The sequence below is a fragment of the Python bivittatus genome, unplaced genomic scaffold, assembly GCF_059951505.1.
Source record: "Python bivittatus isolate LINGU-HERP-01145 unplaced genomic scaffold, Pbiv_v1 ctg000020_np1212, whole genome shotgun sequence".
NCBI classification, from domain to species: Eukaryota; Metazoa; Chordata; class Lepidosauria; order Squamata; family Pythonidae; genus Python; species Python bivittatus.
This window is the reverse complement of record NW_028277030.1, coordinates 15,582,430-15,602,192: the sequence shown is the minus strand read 5'-3', so window position 1 is coordinate 15,602,192 and position 19,763 is coordinate 15,582,430. Positions and strand designations below refer to the sequence as shown.

General features: G+C 36.4%; 1 protein-coding gene across 4 annotated transcripts in view; it reads left to right on the top strand.

Annotated features, from left to right (window-relative positions):
* Nucleotides 1–35: 35 nt before the first annotated feature.
* LOC103068233 (DNA helicase MCM8) overlaps nucleotides 36–19,763 on the top strand; it is a 51,489-nt gene continuing 31,761 nt past the window's right edge. For 3 of the 4 annotated variants that reach the window (XR_015795073.1, XR_015795077.1, XM_025164447.2), the window contains exons 1-15: nucleotides 36–1,656; nucleotides 2,530–2,696; nucleotides 4,642–4,716; nucleotides 6,275–6,357; nucleotides 7,043–7,192; nucleotides 8,127–8,230; nucleotides 9,433–9,631; nucleotides 9,986–10,071; nucleotides 10,679–10,830; nucleotides 13,565–13,763; nucleotides 16,045–16,075; nucleotides 16,690–16,830; nucleotides 17,020–17,161; nucleotides 18,252–18,447; nucleotides 18,609–18,828. Coding sequence is in view for 2 of the 4 variants with exons in the window: in XM_025164447.2 (XP_025020215.1) it covers nucleotides 2,555–2,696; nucleotides 4,642–4,716; nucleotides 6,275–6,357; nucleotides 7,043–7,192; nucleotides 8,127–8,230; nucleotides 9,433–9,631; nucleotides 9,986–10,071; nucleotides 10,679–10,830; nucleotides 13,565–13,763; nucleotides 16,045–16,075; nucleotides 16,690–16,830; nucleotides 17,020–17,161; nucleotides 18,252–18,447; nucleotides 18,609–18,828 (1,920 nt within the window). In the remaining 2 variants the exon portion in view is untranslated. The remainder of the gene's footprint in view (nucleotides 1,657–2,529; nucleotides 2,697–4,641; nucleotides 4,717–6,274; nucleotides 6,358–7,042; nucleotides 7,193–8,126; nucleotides 8,231–9,432; nucleotides 9,632–9,985; nucleotides 10,072–10,678; nucleotides 10,831–13,564; nucleotides 13,764–16,044; nucleotides 16,076–16,689; nucleotides 16,831–17,019; nucleotides 17,162–18,251; nucleotides 18,448–18,608; nucleotides 18,829–19,763) is intronic. The other variant, XM_088134783.1, reaches the window with a different exon arrangement.

Below are 19,763 nucleotides of genomic sequence, written 5' to 3'. Positions count from 1 at the left end.
ACTCTCTGGCACACTTAGGGATTTCTTTTCATAAGATTGGTATGGCCGCTCTATAATTTGACATCTCTATGTAGAAACTCTTTTCTAGTTTACAACATAGAGGTAGAAAAATAGAAGATTGCTAATTTAATTTACGGAGCTGGAACTTCGGGGCTCCGTTACACAACCCTATTTCGGGCCGGACGTGCTGCTATGGCACACAATCATTTCGTGTGCAAAATGTTCTTTTTTTTTTTTTAAAGGGCTTAATCACAGAAATATTCCCCAGACCACGGGCGGAAGAATAGATGTGTCCATATTTTAACAGCACATGCCTAGAGTCCGATCATTGGTTTGCTCCATTCAAAACGCCACTTCGATTTGTCGCCCCCCTCCCCCGGAGAGGCTTAATTTGCCAGGAGGCACAGAGGTCATATAAATACTTGAAAAACCAAGCAGAATTTGACTAAAAACAGAGACAGAAGAGAATCTCTTGCGCTGCGGCTAGGGCTACTGGGAAGAAAATAGCTGACATATCGGCTGCATTGGCACACGCCAGGACCATATAATTTTCAAAGTTTTAGTTTATTTAGTTTACTACAGTTTATTTCCTCTTTTATCAACTTTTTCTGATAACATGGTGGGATTATGTTCTCTCATATACTCAGCACCAGTCGTTTTTCAACAGTGCAAACTTTATTTAACAATAACAGTGCGGATAATATGGGAATTGGTTTCTGTTTAGAGGTACAGAACTTCATGCTTACTACAAATTACTTTTTCAGAAGGAGTATCAATCTCTACATACTGATCGTCTCCTTTTTCCTTTTGCTGAAGCTCCTTTTCTCACACCTCTTCCCAAATTCTCTTACTTTTCCTGTCCCGCACTCCTCCTAAGGAAGTGTCCAGTTTAACCCTTTATTTATTTTGGAAGCATGCAAGAAGTCATCGCAGGCTCCTTGGAGCTTCAATGTAATATGAACCTAACAGGGGAGAAACGTGACTGTACAGCGTGGCTAAACTACGTCCTTCCCCAGTAGTCAAGTCGCCTGGGGCCCCAGCTCCATTATATCTGGAGGCCCATGCTTTCGCTGCCTCGAGTCCAGTCAAATGGGGGCAAGATTCCCCCTCGAAGCTCAACCTTCTTAAGTCTCTCTCCAGCAAGAGAAAGGAAGAGTACGCGAGACGCGACTCCTCTCTTCCAAATCAGCAAGAAGTATAAGCCTGAGCGCTCACTGGAGTGTTAGGGACGCAATAACCCCACGTGACTTGCCTTTCCTGCTGCTCCTGCCTTCCCGCTTACGTTTTTGAGAGCTCGCGACGGAATCATGGCAACAGAGCGGCGCCAGTTTTGATTGGTTCTGAGTGCCCGACGCCAAGGGAAACTTCACTGCCCCGCGCCAAAATGAAACGGAATAGCAACGAGGAGAACTGACGGGAAGAGATTCAGGCGAGTCCGACTGGGGACGTTTTGAGGCACCGTGGCAGTCGCCCTCGGCTTTCGTTCGGATAAGTTTTCGCTTCCCTCTCTTCTGCACTCACCGGCGACTGGGACTGGAACATCTAAAGCGAGGCTTTCGGGGGACGCAATCTAGCCGAGTTTTCCCACGGAATTGCCGTTTTCTGCGCTGAGAGTGTCTTTTTTGTTTCTTCTCAAATGGAGGAGCGCCCAATTATGTGAGTCGTCCTTTCTATCTGAAGTTACGGACACCAGGTATAGGTTGACCAGCTTCCCTGAGAATTAGCTTAAATTCCTTTTTAAAATCCTGACTCCACGGAGTGTGCTTAAGGACTATTATGAGAAGGAAAGGGAGACGAGGAGGCGTCTTCTGATTAGCAGCAGTTTAAATCAGTGTTTTCTTTTAAGAGTTATATGTAGAAAGTTTTTTTAATGGTTTTGCTCTTGTACTGAAATGCTGTCTTGAGCACACATTGTGCAATGCTATCAATATTTGAAAGTAACCCTGATTCCTAAGTAGCTTTGCAACGCGTGCATTCTGATCCTGTTTGTGTTCTATGCCTATTGGATCCAATTTCAACAAACATGGGATTATACCATACCAGAAGTTCTTGTAGATCAGTTTTACTTTCTATGGTAATTAATGGGTCAGGGATAGGGAATTGAAATTTTCTAGATGTTGTTGAACTTCTATTCTTAGCAGGCCCAGTTAATACCTGGAAATGATAATTCGACATTGAAGATTCACATACAGTAGGAAGCTTATCCATAATATTACTGGTTTGGTTTGGGCCTGGTATGCTGTGTGAATCTAGCCTTTGTCTTTGTAAACAAAGGTATAATGCATTGTGCAAAGCCATCCAATTGTGATTTATTCAATAAAACATAGTTAAACCATGGTGTAGTATGATGTACAAACCTAGCCAGATATTTACCTTTGGGCCATATGGAGGGGCTAGAGGTCAGGAGCCTGAGTTACTGTGACAGTGATGTGCAAACACTGCCATAAAAACAAACTGATGGCTGCATTACTATAACTACTTTCAAAATTAAAAAGGAATTTAACATGTATTGTCTTTTAATTAATTCAGAATGCAGATCCATTAGAGTGCCAAGATGAGTACTGAGACAAGTGGGAAAGGTTCTGGACAAGGAGGGGGTGGTTTTCAAAGGTGGAGAAGAGGAAGATGGCAAGGGAGAGGAAAAGGAGGTGGACAGAAAGAAAACTGGAAAAATGCTGCTGGGAAATTAGTGTCAGGTACGTTAATTCCACAGCTTGCTTGCTTATTTATTTATTTATAGCGCTTATATGACTGCCCAAGTAAAGCAGCATGATTCTGAGCATTCTACAAAAGTTACCAAACACAGAGGAAAACAATACATACCATAAAAAGCACAGCTAAAACAAATGGCAACCACAACTAAAATATATTTTAACTCATCCAATTGGGAACTCTGCTTATCTTTGGCTCTGAATGCCTGCGGGGTCGGGGCCAACCATATATTGGGGAGAAGATAATTCCAAAAGGTAGGGGCTGCCACCAAGAAGGCACATCTCCTAGGTCTCATAAAGTAACATTGTTTCAATGAGAAGACCTAGAGTGTTCCCTCACTGTTGGAGTGTGTGGGATGAGCAGTTACCCTTGGGAGCAGGTAGTTCTGCAAATAACCTGATTCTATGTTATATAGGGTTTTGTAAATGATAACCAGCTCCTTAATTTCACCTTGAAGCCTACTGGGAGCTAGTGCAGCTTGCAGAGTAGAGGTGTCACATGGGCATAGCAAGAGACACTCGTAACTACCCATGTTGCTGCCTTCTGGACCAACTGAAACTTCTGGATGATCTTCAAGGACAGCCCCATGTAGATCACATTGCAATAATATAATTGGGAGATGACTAAGTTGTGAATGACTGTGAGCAGGACACCCCAGTCCAGGAACAGATGCAACTGGTGCACAGGACAGTGCGCAAAGTCCCCGCCCCCCCGGCCAAAGTTGCCAGCAGGAGCTGTGAGTTCAGAAGCACACTGAATCTGCACAGGGCAGTACAACCCTATTCAGAGTCAAGGATACAGTCTCTCCAATTCCAGAACTTGTTGGACTCAAAACCCACAGCCACTCTGTCTTGACAAGGTTGAGCTGAAATATGTTCTTCCCTATCCGGACCCCCACAGCCTCCAGGAACTGAGCTTGATAGCTTCACTTGGGTGGGCAGGGACCAAGATGTACAATTGGATCTCATCAGCATCCTGACAATACTTCATCCCATGCTGGTGAATGACCTTACCCAGCAGCTTTGTGTATATGTTAAACAGTAGAGGGAAGAGTCCTGAGGCACCCTGCAAAGCAAAAGTCTAGGACTAGGCTGTCCCCCCCATCAGAACTAGTTCTGGAGGAAGGAGAATTACTACAAAATAGTATCCCTGATTCCCAGCCCCCTAAGCTGATTCTGAAGGATACCATGGTTGATGTCATTGAAGGCCACTGAGATGTCGAGGATTAGGATGGATGCACTACCCCCATCCGAGCTTGCCACATGTCATTCATGGTCATAGAAGCATAACCAAACCCATCTCAGTAAACCTGACTGGAAAGGGTTCAGATAATCCACTTCCTCCAGGACCCTTTAGAGCTGTAGACCAACCACCTTCTCAACAACCTTTCCTTTCTGGGGAAAGTTGGAAATTGGCTTCTGATCTGTAGGATCCAGTGATGGTTTCTTAAGGAGGGTATGGATCACTCCCTTTCTCAAGTAAGCATTCACCACCACATGGCCCCCTCCCTGGAGGCCTTGGCCAGCCATGGATTTAAAACACAGGCGACTGTACCCACAGCACCAAGGATCTGTTCACTTCCTCAGGACTGACAGAATCAAACTCATCCCAAATAACATCACAGGACCATCCCTACATGACTTTAACTGCTTTGGAGACTTAAAAAAAAAACTAGAATAGGTTGTTGGAAAAAAAGTGTTTTAAAATAGCATGATACAATGTCTGAAATCTGGATTGCTGTGCTATAATTTAAATGAAGTTTTTAAAACTGAAACTTATGGCAAAGTTGTTCCTGTGTACAGTACAGGCAGTTATCTTTATCATTTTGGGTGTCATTTTCAGCTATAGTATGTTGTATATAAATTGTTTTTAACAACAAATTAAAAATGCTCAATTTTATCACTGACTTTTTGAGGGGATACTTTTCAGCACAACCTCGTCTCATTCAAACAACGCTGGATCAGGCTACTCCATGTAAAGGTTGGAAACTTTATTTCTCTGAAGGTAAGGGTTGTTTTTTTTTTTTTCCTGTAGATGATAAAATCAAGAGCTGGCTAGAGGAGGGATTTACAAATTGTAGGTCATGACCCTTTGGGAGACCATAAGCATATTTTGAAGAAAGGGTCACAGATTTTTTTGTTTTTTTAGACTGCACATACAAAGCAAGATCGCTGCCAGAAATTGTTCCTGCACTGCCTGCATAAATTCCTCCTCTGCCTGGATGAAGCAACCAGGACTGGAGTATCAGCCTTGTGCTGGATTGGCAGTGGCATGTTCTCACATATACAGACACAAATTGCATTAGACTGAAGAAGTTAAGTGGGTGTGATGAAATAACAAGCATGTGGGTTAATTTTAGTATAATAACATCACAGCTCCACAACAAGCCAACTGAAAAACAAGACTTATCACATCATGCATTGATAGCTTTGAGTGTGAACTAGGTTAGCACAATGCAAAACAAGTGGATACTACAACCAAGTGGGACAAACACTAAAAACACCACCACCACAACTTAATGTGATGTCCAAATTTGACTTATGTAAAGTCATATGCATATCTGTGGTGCTATATAAAAAATAAAATAAAAATAAAATACAAGCAGAATAAATACTTTTGCCTGATCATGGAATTTGGATTTGCATATGGAGCAGTATGGTTTATTTTGTTTCATGCACAAGTTTGTGGTTCATGTAAATTGTGTTGTTTGCAGTAAACAAATCTCCATTTATATAAAAAAGGGATATAATATTTTGAAAGGCACACAAACTAAAACCTCCTTAATGGATGATTGAGTCTCCCTATTGGTTATGAATAAATTGAGGATGTGTTTTAGAATATGATCAGATAGTTCATTTAAGCTTATTTAATTTTTTACATATAAAAACTGCTTTAAAATATAATAGCACTAAATTTAGCTTCCTTGTCATGCAGCTCAATAGTTTTGCATATGTATGATGAAGTAACCCTGTGGAGTTCAATGAGACATTAATATCGGCTCATTGCTATGCAGTACTAAGCAGTCAGTGGTGGATTTCACACCCTGTGCTAACCTTAATGCAGTTGGTTTTGGCGTAGCATGTGAATTCTCCCATTTCAGCTTAGTGCTATGTAGCTTGTTAAAAGATGGTTAAATCCTGGTTTATCATGTGTATTTAGGCAAGCCTAAAACTTTCCATCTGGCATGTAGCTTCCTTGAAGTAGGCCTCAATGAATATAGTAAGGCTTACTTTTGAATGAACAAGATTTTGCTCTAAATTGATAATTGCTTTATTATGATAATTCCTGTCAAAGTAATGTTTGTAAAAATAAGACATGGTCAATAAAATAAGATTATATTTATTTGAGGAAATTAAATTCCTAGTAGTAAATATTCAAGAAGAGTCTTTAAATCCTGAGAAGAATTTTTTAAAGCTGCAGCTAAATATATCTTGTTAGTATATTAAAGGTTCGCTTGTAAAATCAACAGTACCTTTGTTGATAAATATGTTTTATATGTTCATTGTTATCTAGAGCCATAAGTATATTAACTGTATTAATTAATGGAAATTGTCTAATTCAGCATATGATGACAACTCACCTTTTGTTCAGAAGACTGAAGCTTTTGAAACATTTTTCAAATCTCGAATAGAGTTTTATGATAAGGTAAATTGTTAGATTATATGTTGTTTTGGATACTTTTGTTTTCTGAAGCTGGTTTAACCCCACACATTTGTTTGTTTGTTTCTTGTATTTATATGCTGAGAGAATCCAAGGATTCAGGGTATTTAAGAACATTTTAATTTTGTTTTTTCTAAGAGAGGTAGCAAATCGATTCTATAAGAACCTTTAGAAAATTTGTTTAACCTTGTTCTCCAGCTGTCTGTGATCTGATGTTTAATGCTAAGATTTGTATTGGATGGATGGACGGATGGATGGACAGACAGGAAACTTTTAGAAAAGTGGGTGGTCTTGTCTTAAACTACATCCATTTTTTTCTTCACATATTCAACTATTTGCACAGAGTATGTTAGTTTTCAGTCAGATTTACCTGATTTATCCTCTTTATTGTGTGCCAAAAGTGAAAAGAGGGAAGCATAATCAGCAGTGTTGCTAGGTTCAACAAACAAGTGAGATAATCCACATATAATGCAGACTACACATATTTTGGAATATGAGGCAGCTGAATCAGGAATTGGTATTTTTATTAAAATATTTTTCAATGGTCTTTAATATTTGAGAATGCTACAACAGCTTATAACTATGATTAAGATAATGTGTTATGGAATAAACAACAAACAGTAACGTTATAATTTTACTGATCACAAATTCACACATTCTTATTTTATAGGATGAAATAGAAAGAAAAGGAAGTATTCTTGTGGATTATAAAGAACTTATATGTGATAAGGAATTAGTGGAATCATTACCTGATGTTGCCGTTGAATTAAGAGATACACCACAAAAAATATTGGACTGCATGGGCCTAGCTGTACATCAGGTAAATGCATTAGACAAATAGTAGACATTTTTACATTCAAAAGTCTTATTATTCACAAAATGCAAATCCTATCTGGTATGAGAGAACAATTATATTTATTTTCCTAAAAAGGAATAACAATACTATCTATAAATATATATATCTTAAAATTGAGCCTGACTGAATTCAACAGGACTTAAAAATTTACATAAGGTTTCAGCCCAAAACTTCAAAAAAAACCTTTTAGTTTACATCCTTGGGGTAAAAGAAGTGGCCTGGAAAGATTGTGTTGCATGACTCCCTAATTTTTGAGAGTTGAATAATTGTCTGAATAAAAATAATAAAAGAAAGGAGGAGTGTGTATATTTGATAACTCTGCTTGACAGTGAAATCCTGCATATGTATTGAAAAAGTGTATGTATTCAAAAAGATTTCCTGTTTTGAAAAGCATGCTAGCATGAGCAAAACATGTATAAAAGTGATCCCATCATTTGGAGATCTCATGCAGTTGCTTCAAAGGCTATCCCTGGGTGTCTGCACATGTGTGTGCATGCACAGCAACTTTGCTGACAGTTATAACAGAAGTTCTCATACACAGAGAACTAGAAACAGCCTTCTGTGAAGCTGTGTCAAATTTTCATCAGACAGCTGCATTAGGACTTGGAGGTAGGGTGCTTTACACCCATGAACACACTCTTCTTTAGAATGCTAAGTAGCTTGGTCTTTAAGTCTAATTACGGAGGCTGCTTAAAGACCTCAATTGTGGGGACTAGGGGATCCTTTGGAATAGTATACCAGGTGGCAATGGGTACTACAGTGGAAAAGCAAAATAAATTACAAGAAAATCCTCCCTTTGACAGTCAGAAGCACCATTTGCTTCTAAAAAATTTTTCTATATGAATTATCTCCATGAATTATCTCATGGAAATCAGGCAGTTTCTTTTTTATCCTCTAGGTATTGATCAAAGACCTTGAAAAGCATGCTGCAAAACTGCAGGAGCAAGAAGGGCTGCCCATTGATGAAGAGCCTATTATAAATGTGCCATATATTCATGCGAGGTATCTATTTTTTAAATTAATTATGAGAAAACTAAAAATGTTTTAAAGGGTTTTGTGAACTTTCTTGTATATGAGTATGAAATGGCAAGAAGTCTTAAGTCACTGACATTTTTGAGAAAATGATTGCATAAAAAATTCTAGAAAATTTTAATGATAACATGATTGATTTCTGGAGTATCGGAAAGGGCTGATATTAAACTTTGTACCAGCAGTCACCTAACTGAAATGACAAGAGCAATAGTACTATTAGTGCAGGCAGGATTAATTTCTCTGCCCTCATTTAGATTTACCAACAAACCACAGTTCAGAGAAATGCCTTGATGGGCTTCTTGACTGTATCGTCCTGTTTATTTTGATTTGTGGGGACAATATTTTAAGTTTTCATTCCTACTTTATAACAAAATGCAGTTTCCTATTTTGTCATCTCTGGGAAACTATTCTACAGAAACCATAGTTACCCATGAATCACACAGAAGTAACTTCAGAGAAAACATACATTATTACAGTATTACATCTTGAAAATTATCTTTTATTTGAAGTAGCAGGACTAAACATTTCAAGACAGCGAATCAAATGTTTCGATTTTCAGCACAATTGGATCTATATGAAATAGATTATTTTCTGAAAGGGATAGAATTATGACATTATAAAGGTTCCTAAACTGAATATAGCAATTATGTTATGTAAGAATAACTTAATGAGAAAACTTCCTAGGAAGTTTTTATGTTTTAATTTTGTGATTAACTATAAAAATGCATTAACATCCAAATATGTACATACATACAGCTTTGCTCTGAATTTTGGCCTGCCGAAATAATTTGCAGTATAAATGAAAGTGGATACTTAAACATAAGTTTCTACAATTATAATTTATTTGGGCTAAGACTGAGTCACAATAGAAAGAAATGTTATTTTAATACATTCAGTATATTTCTTCTACAAAAGGTGATAAAGCATTGGCTCCATTTAGAGAAAATTAAACTCAGTTCTCATTTAAATCAGTGACACATCTTAGTTATGATAAATTAAAATCTTCTTAGTTTTTTTATCACCAGTTGAATACATAGCCAAAATCCCATTGTTTTCACCAGTTACTGTTATGTGAATAGTACTATTATCTTAAGCAGGATTAACTCTCACTGAATTGGACAATTATTAGTATAGATCAATTTTATTTAAATATATTTTAATAATTTTTTTAGAGTGTACAACTATGATCCACTTACTCAAATTAAGAATATTCGAGCTAATTGCTATGGGAAGTACGTTGCTTTACGTGGGACTGTTGTCCGTGTTAGTAACATTAAACCCATCTGCACCAAGATGGCCTTTATATGCAGTTCTTGCGGAAATACTCAGAGTTTTCCTCTGCCTGATGGAAAATACACTCTTCCAACAAAGGTAATTAAAAAAAAAAACTGAAAATCAAAAATGCTACCTCTGACTTTTTGTGACTAGTATTTATAGTAATAAGATGTAATGGTATACTTTATATAAAATTTAAATATATTTAGAAAATTTGATTAAATTTCCAAAATCAATTTCTCATGCTGTGTGCTTTACTGCCCATTTAAGGACACGAATCATATCTTGATAAATGGATCTTACAAATTATTGTTCATTTTAAGAGTATTATTTATGATGGAAAGAAAGATTCAGTAAGCACAAATGCAAGCCTCCCCAAATCAAACAGAACAAATATGGCTGTGATATAAACCTTGTTTTGTGCTAAATTTAAACATTAATGTGTTTCAGTGTCCTTTGCCTGAATGTCATGGACGATCCTTCACTGCAGATAGAAGTTCTCCTTATACAGTTACAGTGGACTGGCAGTCGATTAAGTAAATATGTAGTGTTTCCCTAATATTTTGGAAATTGTAGATTAATAGAAATTTACATTTTGATAAACTACTATACTGTAAGCCATTTTACAGTAAATGTAATGAATTATTTGTAATGTGAAGGAATTTACTTCTACATTTATTTCTATACCCTTTTATTGTAATTTAAAAAGTTATGTTGAATAATAATCCTGTTGAAAGATAAAATATTCAATTTTACCTATAAAATTATCCTTAATCCAGAGGCAGCAATCCCCTTTTTTTCTGTAAGAAATAGATTTGGTATTGTGAGAAAACTAGTTTGAGCTCTGGCTACTTATTCTTCTGCTTTCTCCATACGATGTGTGTGTGTGGGGGAGGGGGGGCAGTATTTTAAGAAAGAAGATTTCATGGATCTTTGATTTATAATTCATTTAAACCTGTCTTCAGCTCTGAGGTTTGCCAGGAATATATTAGTATTCCAAAAACCAAAGCAAGAATCAGGATGCTAGTTTTGACCTACCTTAGTTTAAATACTCAATATTTATAGATCTCCATTCTCCTCCACCTGTGGTAACGTCTTTTTTTTCTTATTGGGCTGTATATTTTTGTTAACTTGGTATTCCAGGATTCAAGAGCTCATGTCAGATGATCACCGAGAAGCTGGTAGAATTCCTCGGACAATAGAATGTGAATTGGTTCATGATCTTGTAGATAGTTGTGTTCCAGGTGATGTGATTACTGTTGCAGGAATTGTCAAGGTATCGAACACGGAAGAAGGTGAACTATATTATCTTTTATGTATTGACATCTATACAGTATTTTATTCATTTTAGAAAATGGCTATTAATTCAGTTGTCTATGTATATATTTGTATTTTGCCAAATTAGTGTAATCAGAAGTAAAGGACAATCAGTGTCAAAGACTACAGCCATGAGATTTAAATTAAAACAATAAGATCAGTGTATTGGTACACAGTGCTTGAAAATAGTGTTTTCACAGAGAACTGCTCTTAGTTCTCTACTTCTGGATAGTGAGGACAGCTGAAGACAAGAGGTGCTGCATTTTTAGTGGCAGTGCCAGTCTTCTGGAACAGTCTCCTTGATAACATTCAGGATGCTGAGAATTCAACAGTTCCAGAGAGTATTCTAACTAGACAGGGAGTTTTAGCCATTTTTTATATTTAGTTTTACCTTACCTTATTTTTATCTTGGTTTACTTGGACCCTGTGGGTTCTTTTTTTAAATTTTAAATCATTTACTGGATTTTAAGATTTACTGTGGCTATTTTAATGTTTCTACATCATGTAAGCTTCCAAGAGTTGCTTGGATTATGGTGAGATAGAAATGCAATAAATAAATAAACATTAAAATACAGGGCAGATAATAGCCATCTCTGTAACAAGAAAATATTTGTCAAAAAGTACTAGCAAAGGTAAACCAAATAAACTAGCAAAGCAATATGACAGTATAAAGATAGTGTTAAATATATTGTTACACTGTTGAAAGACCTGAAAGGCCAGGTCAAGGACAGATCATCATGGAGAAAATCTATGTGGTCACTAAGAGTCAACACCAACTTGATAGTACATAATCAATCCATCAATGAATCAGAAAGAATACTCCTTTTTGCCTAAGAAACTGAAGTGGCTAGCAATGTTTGGTTATGTGTGCTGGCAATCTGCCACTATTTAACATAAAATGTTAATTACTGTATACTGTATATCCATACAGCTAAACAGGAACCAGAATTTTTTTAAAAGATTTTTTTTATTCCACCTTTCTTATTTTTATAAATATCTCAAGGTGGCAAACATACCTAATACTCCTTCCTCCTCCTATTTTCCCCACAACAACAACCCTGTGAGGTGAGTTGAGCTGAGAGAGAGAGAGAGAGACTGGCCTACAGTCATCCAGTTGGTTTTCATGGCTAAGGCAGGACTAGCCTGGTGCCTTAACCACCAGACCAAACTGGCTTTTTAAAAAATTATTTTGATTTTTTAAAAATTATTTTGTCCCCCCCAGATGACTGAAAACTCTTAGTACTTGCACAATCTCTTAAGATTTCTATGAGAGTTCTATGGGAAGTTATTTCTTTATATATTTCTTTTCTTTACTATTTTATTTTTTCTTTCTTTTCTATTTTTCTTTCTATTTTCTTTTCTGCACCTTCTATTTTTTCTTTTTATTCTTTTTTTTAAAGTTTGTATTAGTTTTTATCTTTGCAATTGTAATCTTTAATAAAATTACTATTAAAAAAAAGGTGAGGCAACTTCTTGCTGGCTTCCCACAACCTAAGTCAGTGGGGAATCTGGCAGGAAGTTGCAAGTCCCATGCTGGCAGGCAGGTAAGTGGCTGCTGCCGGGTAGGGGAGGTGTGAGGGGATGTGGGGAGGGTTGAAGTGGGTGCATGAGGGTAGAAGGGAGGGTCAGGGAAGGTGCATGAGAGACGCAGATCGGGGAGGGTATCCAAGGATGCAAGGGGATGTACGAGAGGCACAGGTCGGGGGTGTGAAGGGCTATGCAAGAGGTATGGCGAAGCTCAGGGAGGGTGCATGAGAAGCAGAGGTTGGGGGATACATGAGAGGCATGGGTTGGGGAGGGTGTGGGAGGTGTGCAAGTGGCTGGCGCGGGGTGAGCACAGAGGGGCTGGGGGAGGACTTACCCCAGCGACTTGCAATCTTCCCTGCCGGCTTCCCCACTGACTTTCTGGGGAAGCTGGCAGAGAAGATTGCAAATGGCTATCACATGATAAGTGCAAACCAGTTGCCACGTGCCCAGATTGCAATCACGTGACCGTGGGAGTGCTGGGACAGCTGGAACTCCAAGGACCGGTTGCAACCACCATTTGTTCAATGCTGTCATAACTTTGAACGGTCGTTGAACAAATGGTTGTAGGTCAAGGACTATCTGTATTGCAAAAAGACCAATATTTCTGTTTATATTTTCTTTGTAAGACTATGCTGTGCCTTTTGGGATTTTATTAAACATAACATTTTCTTGTTATATTCTTTGTCTTAAGATACAAAAAAAATCACATTAATACTTTGTGCTGTGTGATTCTCTGCTTTACCATAAATAAATCACAATTGAGATTTTGCGTAACATATCAACCCATAAACTTTTTTATAAACCACAATGACCGGATTCACACAATATAGAAAACCAAGCTGCATTAAAGTTTAGCATGATTTATGAACCAATTCTGATAATAAGATTTAGCAAAACTCCAAAAGATAAGACAGAACTAGATTATTCCCATACTTTTCTCTCTTCCATCATGGTCAAATAGTGCTACTTAAGTGACTGCATCATCCGGTGACTTTTTTTTTGAGCCTAGCTTGAGCTCCTGATGACATTGGTGTATATGACTGTACTATATTAAGCAAATATCTTAGTGAGACTTCTAGTTACTGTAAGTTGAGCTACAAATATATAGGTTTTCTCTGTAAGCACTTATAAATTATGTCCTTATGCAGAGAGATTAACATGATCATACTTTTGATATTTTAACAGGAGCATCAAGAAATAAAAATGATAAATGTGTCTTCCTGTTATACATTGAAGCAAACTCTATCAGTAATACAAAAGGCCAGAAAATCAAAAATTATGAACATGGATTAAACCATCAAGGATGCCTGGAGTTTTCACTTAAAGATCTTTATGCAGTCCAGGAAATCCAAGCTGAAGAGAATCTTTTCAAGCTCATTGTCAAGTATGTCATTTAGTGTATTTCAGTGGATATATTTTGTTTGCCATCATGCTTCAAACAATCCATCAGAACCTTAATTTACAAACAAAGCCACATGTCTGGAGTATATGTTCTTTTGTATTAGTTGAATGTATAGCAAAAACATTTGATAAGACATAGCACAGGTATCAAACATTTCTGAATTTTTGACATCTTCAAAACATGAAAACGATGTTGTAGAAAAAATGATTAGAGATTGGACCACTACAAGATATTCTTGATATTCATGAAAGAGTGAACTGTACAGTTGCCTCTAGCATTTTGTTCAGTTGGAATCATTGTGTTTTGAACATCCACACCAAAAACAAACAATCCAACCAATTATGTTTACTGTGTTCTACAAATGTTACTTATCCTTCTTTTGTGCTTTTTCCTTTTGGGTGTTCTAGAGTTGGACTGAAAATAGGGCTTAGACAATAGGACTAGAAAGTCCTCACCCAGGATGAGAGCCTAGAATAATTAGAAAATCTCATTGTTAGGAAATTCAGTGTGACTGAAAAGTTAGTCTTTTTCTGAGTTACCAGCTCAGTGGCTGGTAACACATCCATGGAGTTTACTTGGCAACTGCACAGCAGTAGTTCGCCATTACCTTCTTTATGGGTGATTGTTTAATTTCCCAATACATTTTACAGGATTGGGATACCCTGGCAGTCTCCCATCCAACTACTAATCAAGCCTGATCTTGTTTAGTTTCCAAGCCAGATGAAGATAGTCAATTGTAATTCTATTTTAGTGCAGGAGGACTTTCTCCAAAAAAGCTTCTACAATAATGGAATATCTGTCCTATCACATCCATAAAGCAGCAAAGCAAGAAAATTTAGGTGCTTTAAATGTGATAATAAGAGAACTACTGAGAGCCAATGTGGTTTAGTTGTTAAGGTGTTTGATTAGCATTGGGGAAGTGCAGGCTCAAGTCCACTCATGGCTAGTAGGTGACTTTGAGCCAGTCATTCTCTCTTAACTCCACCTGTCTCACAGGTAGTGTTGTGGTTGAGAAAAATAGGAGAAGGGAATATCATGTCTCTTTTCCTGCCTATATGAAAGGCAAGATATAACTCTGATAGATAAATATTTGTGAAAGTTCTTACCACACTGCTGTACTGGTAGGAATGTAGTAAAGAGCTTACTGTGAGTTCTGACAGCATCGTAGGAACTGGCAGATAATACCACCCTCTATGCTGCTGGCAAGATATAGCACTACTGAAAAGTCTCAGATCCAGGAAATGATGTCAACCATACCATTTGTGACATCACAAACACCACTGTGGACAAAGCAGGATGCTTAAAAAGGCTATATGAATCTGTGAGACTACTGACATCTGTCTTTTAAATATTATTTTCAGTCTATAACTTGATTTAATACTAAGCTACAGTGATTTTTTTCTGTTGCTTGTTTGTTATTTGAAAGGATAGACAGTACAAGTATTCTTTTTATGTAATAACTAAACATTTATATGTGTGGAAATCCTATCTAATCTAAAAGATGAAGCCTTGTGCACTTAAACTTAATTACATTTAACTTTAATTGATTTCAATGAAATAATAATAATAATAATAATAATAATAATAATAATAATAATTTAGATTTAGTATAGCTTCCCACTCCAAAAGGCTCTGGATGGCTTACAGCATATCAAATGTAAAATTAAAAGTTAAAAATGTTACAACAAAATATTATTTGATGATGATGATGATGATGATAATAGACATAAATGGATCTTAAAAGTGCATGGCCATGCCCGCAGTATTCTTTATGGTTTTGATAGCTGCAAACCAGTAATAAAATATTAACCTTGTACTAATTCTTTTACTGCAAGCAAGATACTGTATTAATTGTGTCTTTTATAATTCTGGACAAAAAAAGAATAATATAGTGGGTAAAGAGTCTGGCTTTTCAGCATTTAAAAAAAAATATTAGAAGCCAGAAGGGGAAATTTGAGTGTATGTGGGCTTCAGATGATGAACTCTTGAAGCCCAAGTAGAATTAGTGTGACTCTGGATGTTATAGGCATTTTGGCCTTCCCCATCTCCCTAAAGTAACAGGAACATAATAGATCATCCAATATGCATTCATACTTAATTAGCCATACATTTCACAAGCCATGTAATTCAGGTGAATGGTACTTCATTTGTATTACCTTTATACAGTGTGTATTTGTGAATAAGCATCTGATTTGAGATACATAATCTTAAATATGTTTTCACATTACATTTTACATGGTAATACAATTTTCTTTCTTCCTAGCTCTCTTTGTCCCACTATTTATGGTCATGAGGTAAGTATATTCCAACAGAGACATTCAATGGTTTATATTCCAAATGCTTAGTAGAGAATAAATACATTATGGGCCTAGTTTTTAAAGTACATTTTAGTGCTTTGCAAACCAACAAAAGAAAATGTGAATGAGGTTATTGTTAAATTGGGATTTCCATTACTATAGCATTATTAGTATTATTCAATATATTATATCAGCATTAAAATGAGTTTCTTTATTCCTCACATAATCTGATATATACCTGTTTTGAAGACCATAATAAAACTACATAGAGGGATATTGATAATATGCCTAATAGCTGCCTAAAAAATACACCATTATTTTATTAAAATCCTTCATTGTTTTAAAAAATGCATAATGGTTACAAAGTCTTGAATGGTAAAATAACATTACTGTACTTTTCTGACACTATCGTGCTGTAAAAGATTTTGTAACAATTTTTGCAGGACTTCTTTTTATTGTCTGAACTTGGCTTGTTGCCACTGCATTTTCATTTCAACTTCTGAAGAGTTAGAAGCTTCTGCCAAATATTGACAGGGACTATCTGGATCATGTGCTATTTACACTGAATTATCCCTTGCAAATATTTTAAGGATTGCTGTCTCATGTTACAGATGGTAAAAGCTGGTTTAGTGCTGGCATTATTTGGAGGATGTCAAAAATATGTGGATGATAAAAACAGGATTCCTATTCGAGGGGACCCACATCTTCTCATAGTTGGAGATCCAGGACTGGGGAAGAGTCAGATGTTGCAAGTATGGATTCATCTGTTTATGAATATAGCTTATTTCTCATGCTTAACCACCAGGTTCTTTTAAATAGTATTCTGTAGCACTGGATACCATGTTATTTCAAAATAATTACATATATTCTTCCTTGGGCATTTTATTCTTTTTAATTAATCCATAATATGCAAAGCTAGCTTTTTCAACTTGTTTCTTCAGGCTGTGTGCAATACTGCACCTCGTGGAGTATATGTTTGTGGCAATGCCAGTACTACATCTGGCCTGACTGTAACTCTGTCTCGAGATAGTTCCTCTGGAGATTTTGCACTGGAAGCTGGTGCCCTGGTACTTGGAGATCAAGGTATCACATTCAAGTGTATTTATCTGGACAACAAAACTATGTAAACCTTATAGGTGGGCATATTTATTATGGTATAAACTTTCATTTTATTGGATATTGAGATGCAGTCTTAATTGACAGGCATATATTTCTCAAACATTGGGAAATAGGGAATGGGAGGAAGTAAAGTGTACAGACTGATAGTGATGATTACATAAAGTAAGAAATATTTCCATAGGCAGATACTTTGAGCTAATTTGATTAAATGGGTTTTACTTCATTTTCAGAATTTACCACTGCTGAAACTATTGGCTGTTTTCAGCAAAGTTTTACATCAATCTTTATACTTTTCAAAAATAGGGAAGTAGGCATGTAAAAAAACATGATTGGTTACATTGTTGCGTAGACGCACTTGATTACATGTAACATACTAACATCCCATAATAAGCTTAGCATGTTCTATGTTTTCTAAAATTTCTACCCTAGGGGTGTGCGTTTTACTATTAGCTTTTGATTACACTAGGGTCATAGGTGGTCTCATAACTAGGTCACTCGATGGTTTCTGAATACCTCAAAACCTTCCCTTTTTCAAAGTATGACTTTTCTACCTGCTGTCAAACATTTGCTGCACAAACCACATCCTCTTGAAATTCAACCACAAGCATTTTATACTGTGCTCTAGTAAATATGCACTCTAACAATATTCTACCATGTGGCCCTCAACCTAACATCATGTGATGGGTTGCAGTTCAAGTATCTTGTCAGCAACTATTTTATGAAAATCCAAGAATTTATGTTATGTTGAAAAAAAAATACAAGCTCTCAATAAAGCATAGATCAAAATATAGCATAATAATATGTACAAGAATTTATTAACAATAAGCATTATTTAGGAATTCCAAGAACTTATTAGTTCAGTAGTACTCTTTAAATGTCTACCATGAAAGATTTTAATCTTAGTAAAAAGAGAATTCTCACATTTAAATACTAAATATTTTTACCCTGAATAAATTTCATTTTGACCACGATGGAATTCGTATCAGCAGTCTTCTCAAAGTGTTGAACAATTGCCCTTGCTTATTAGCCACTTTGTAATTATTTTTCTTTTTAGGTATATGTGGAATTGATGAGTTTGATAAAATGGGGAGCCAGCACCAAGCTTTGCTGGAGGCTATGGAACAGCAAAGTATTAGTCTTGCTAAGGCTGGGATTGTTTGCAGCTTGCCAGCTAGGACATCAATTATAGCTGCAGCAAATCCAGTTGGGGGTCACTACAACAAGGCCAAAACTGTATCTGAGAATTTAAAGTAAGTATTTTCAAAATGTCTGTTTTATAGTGTGCAAGACAAACAAAAAAAAGGAATTTTTAATACATCGTTTTTGTGTGAATTCTGTGTCAATTCTGAAGCTGTATCCAGTTCTTTGAGGCAGAACTATTACAGGTACTGGATTTGTTTTTTCCATGTAGAATGGGAAGTGCTTTGTTATCCCGATTTGACTTAGTATTCATACTGCTGGATGTTCCAAATGAAGATCATGATCACTTGCTTTCTGAACACGTAATGGCAATGAGAGGTGGAAAACAGACTGGATGTAGCAGTGCTACTGTGACTCGTGAGAATTCTCAGAATTCAAATATATCAGTCCTAGAAGTTCTTTCGGAGAAACCATTAGTGGAGAGATTAAAGGTAAAATATTTTGTTCATGTTTTGACCTACCATACCTTATCATCAGGGAATGCTCCTGATTATGTTGTCTGGAAAAATAAGAACATACTTTTTCCTTGCCTTCCTTTTTGAAAGGCCAGAAAAGAATATACTTAGCTATTATCTTAAAATTTTTTACATTATCCTACTGAAACATTAGAAGTATGCAACAAATGTCGAGACTACACTGTCTTGCTGGGTTCATTCTTCTCTGATGCACTGAAGGATTTTCAACATGCCTTTTTGTTGTTAAATTTTACTTGCTTCTTTAGTGATTCTTTTCTGGCATCAGTGAATATTTGATACTGTAAATCCCTCCTTCATCTCCTGTTGCCTCCAATCTTGCACCTTTGGTCAATTGTCCTTTCCTTCACTTTTCCTCTTCCCCGCAAATCTAATTGGACCACCTGGGAGAGGCATGCTGCTCATTCTTTTCTGTACCCTGTTAAGCAAGAACTGCAACAAGTTCTGACAATATGTTATCCAAATATGCCTATTATTTGTTAAAATTTATGCAAATAAGGGACTGAATGTGCTGAATGTCTTTTGGTTCTGTAATACATTTAGTACATTTGAGATAAGTTGTTCTGAGAACTATTAGAGGAATATGACACTTTTTTTTTACTACAGCATTGTCTACAAACTTAAAATTATAGGACTTACTGGAGACTGAATTACTTCTTTCATTCTTTCTGTTCTTGAAGTAGCTGGCATCATAGTGTAAGCTGGAAGGTCTAAAATTTTGCTTAAATGTTTACCTTCTGTGGCTAGAGAATCAGAATTCTGTAATATATGAAATGAATGTGTGGAAATTAGCAATATCCAATATATACTTTTTGTTCTGATTAGGATTTAAATTTTCTGAGTTTCTCTTCACCCCTGTAACATATAATCTAGAAAACCTATTTTTCAAAGGA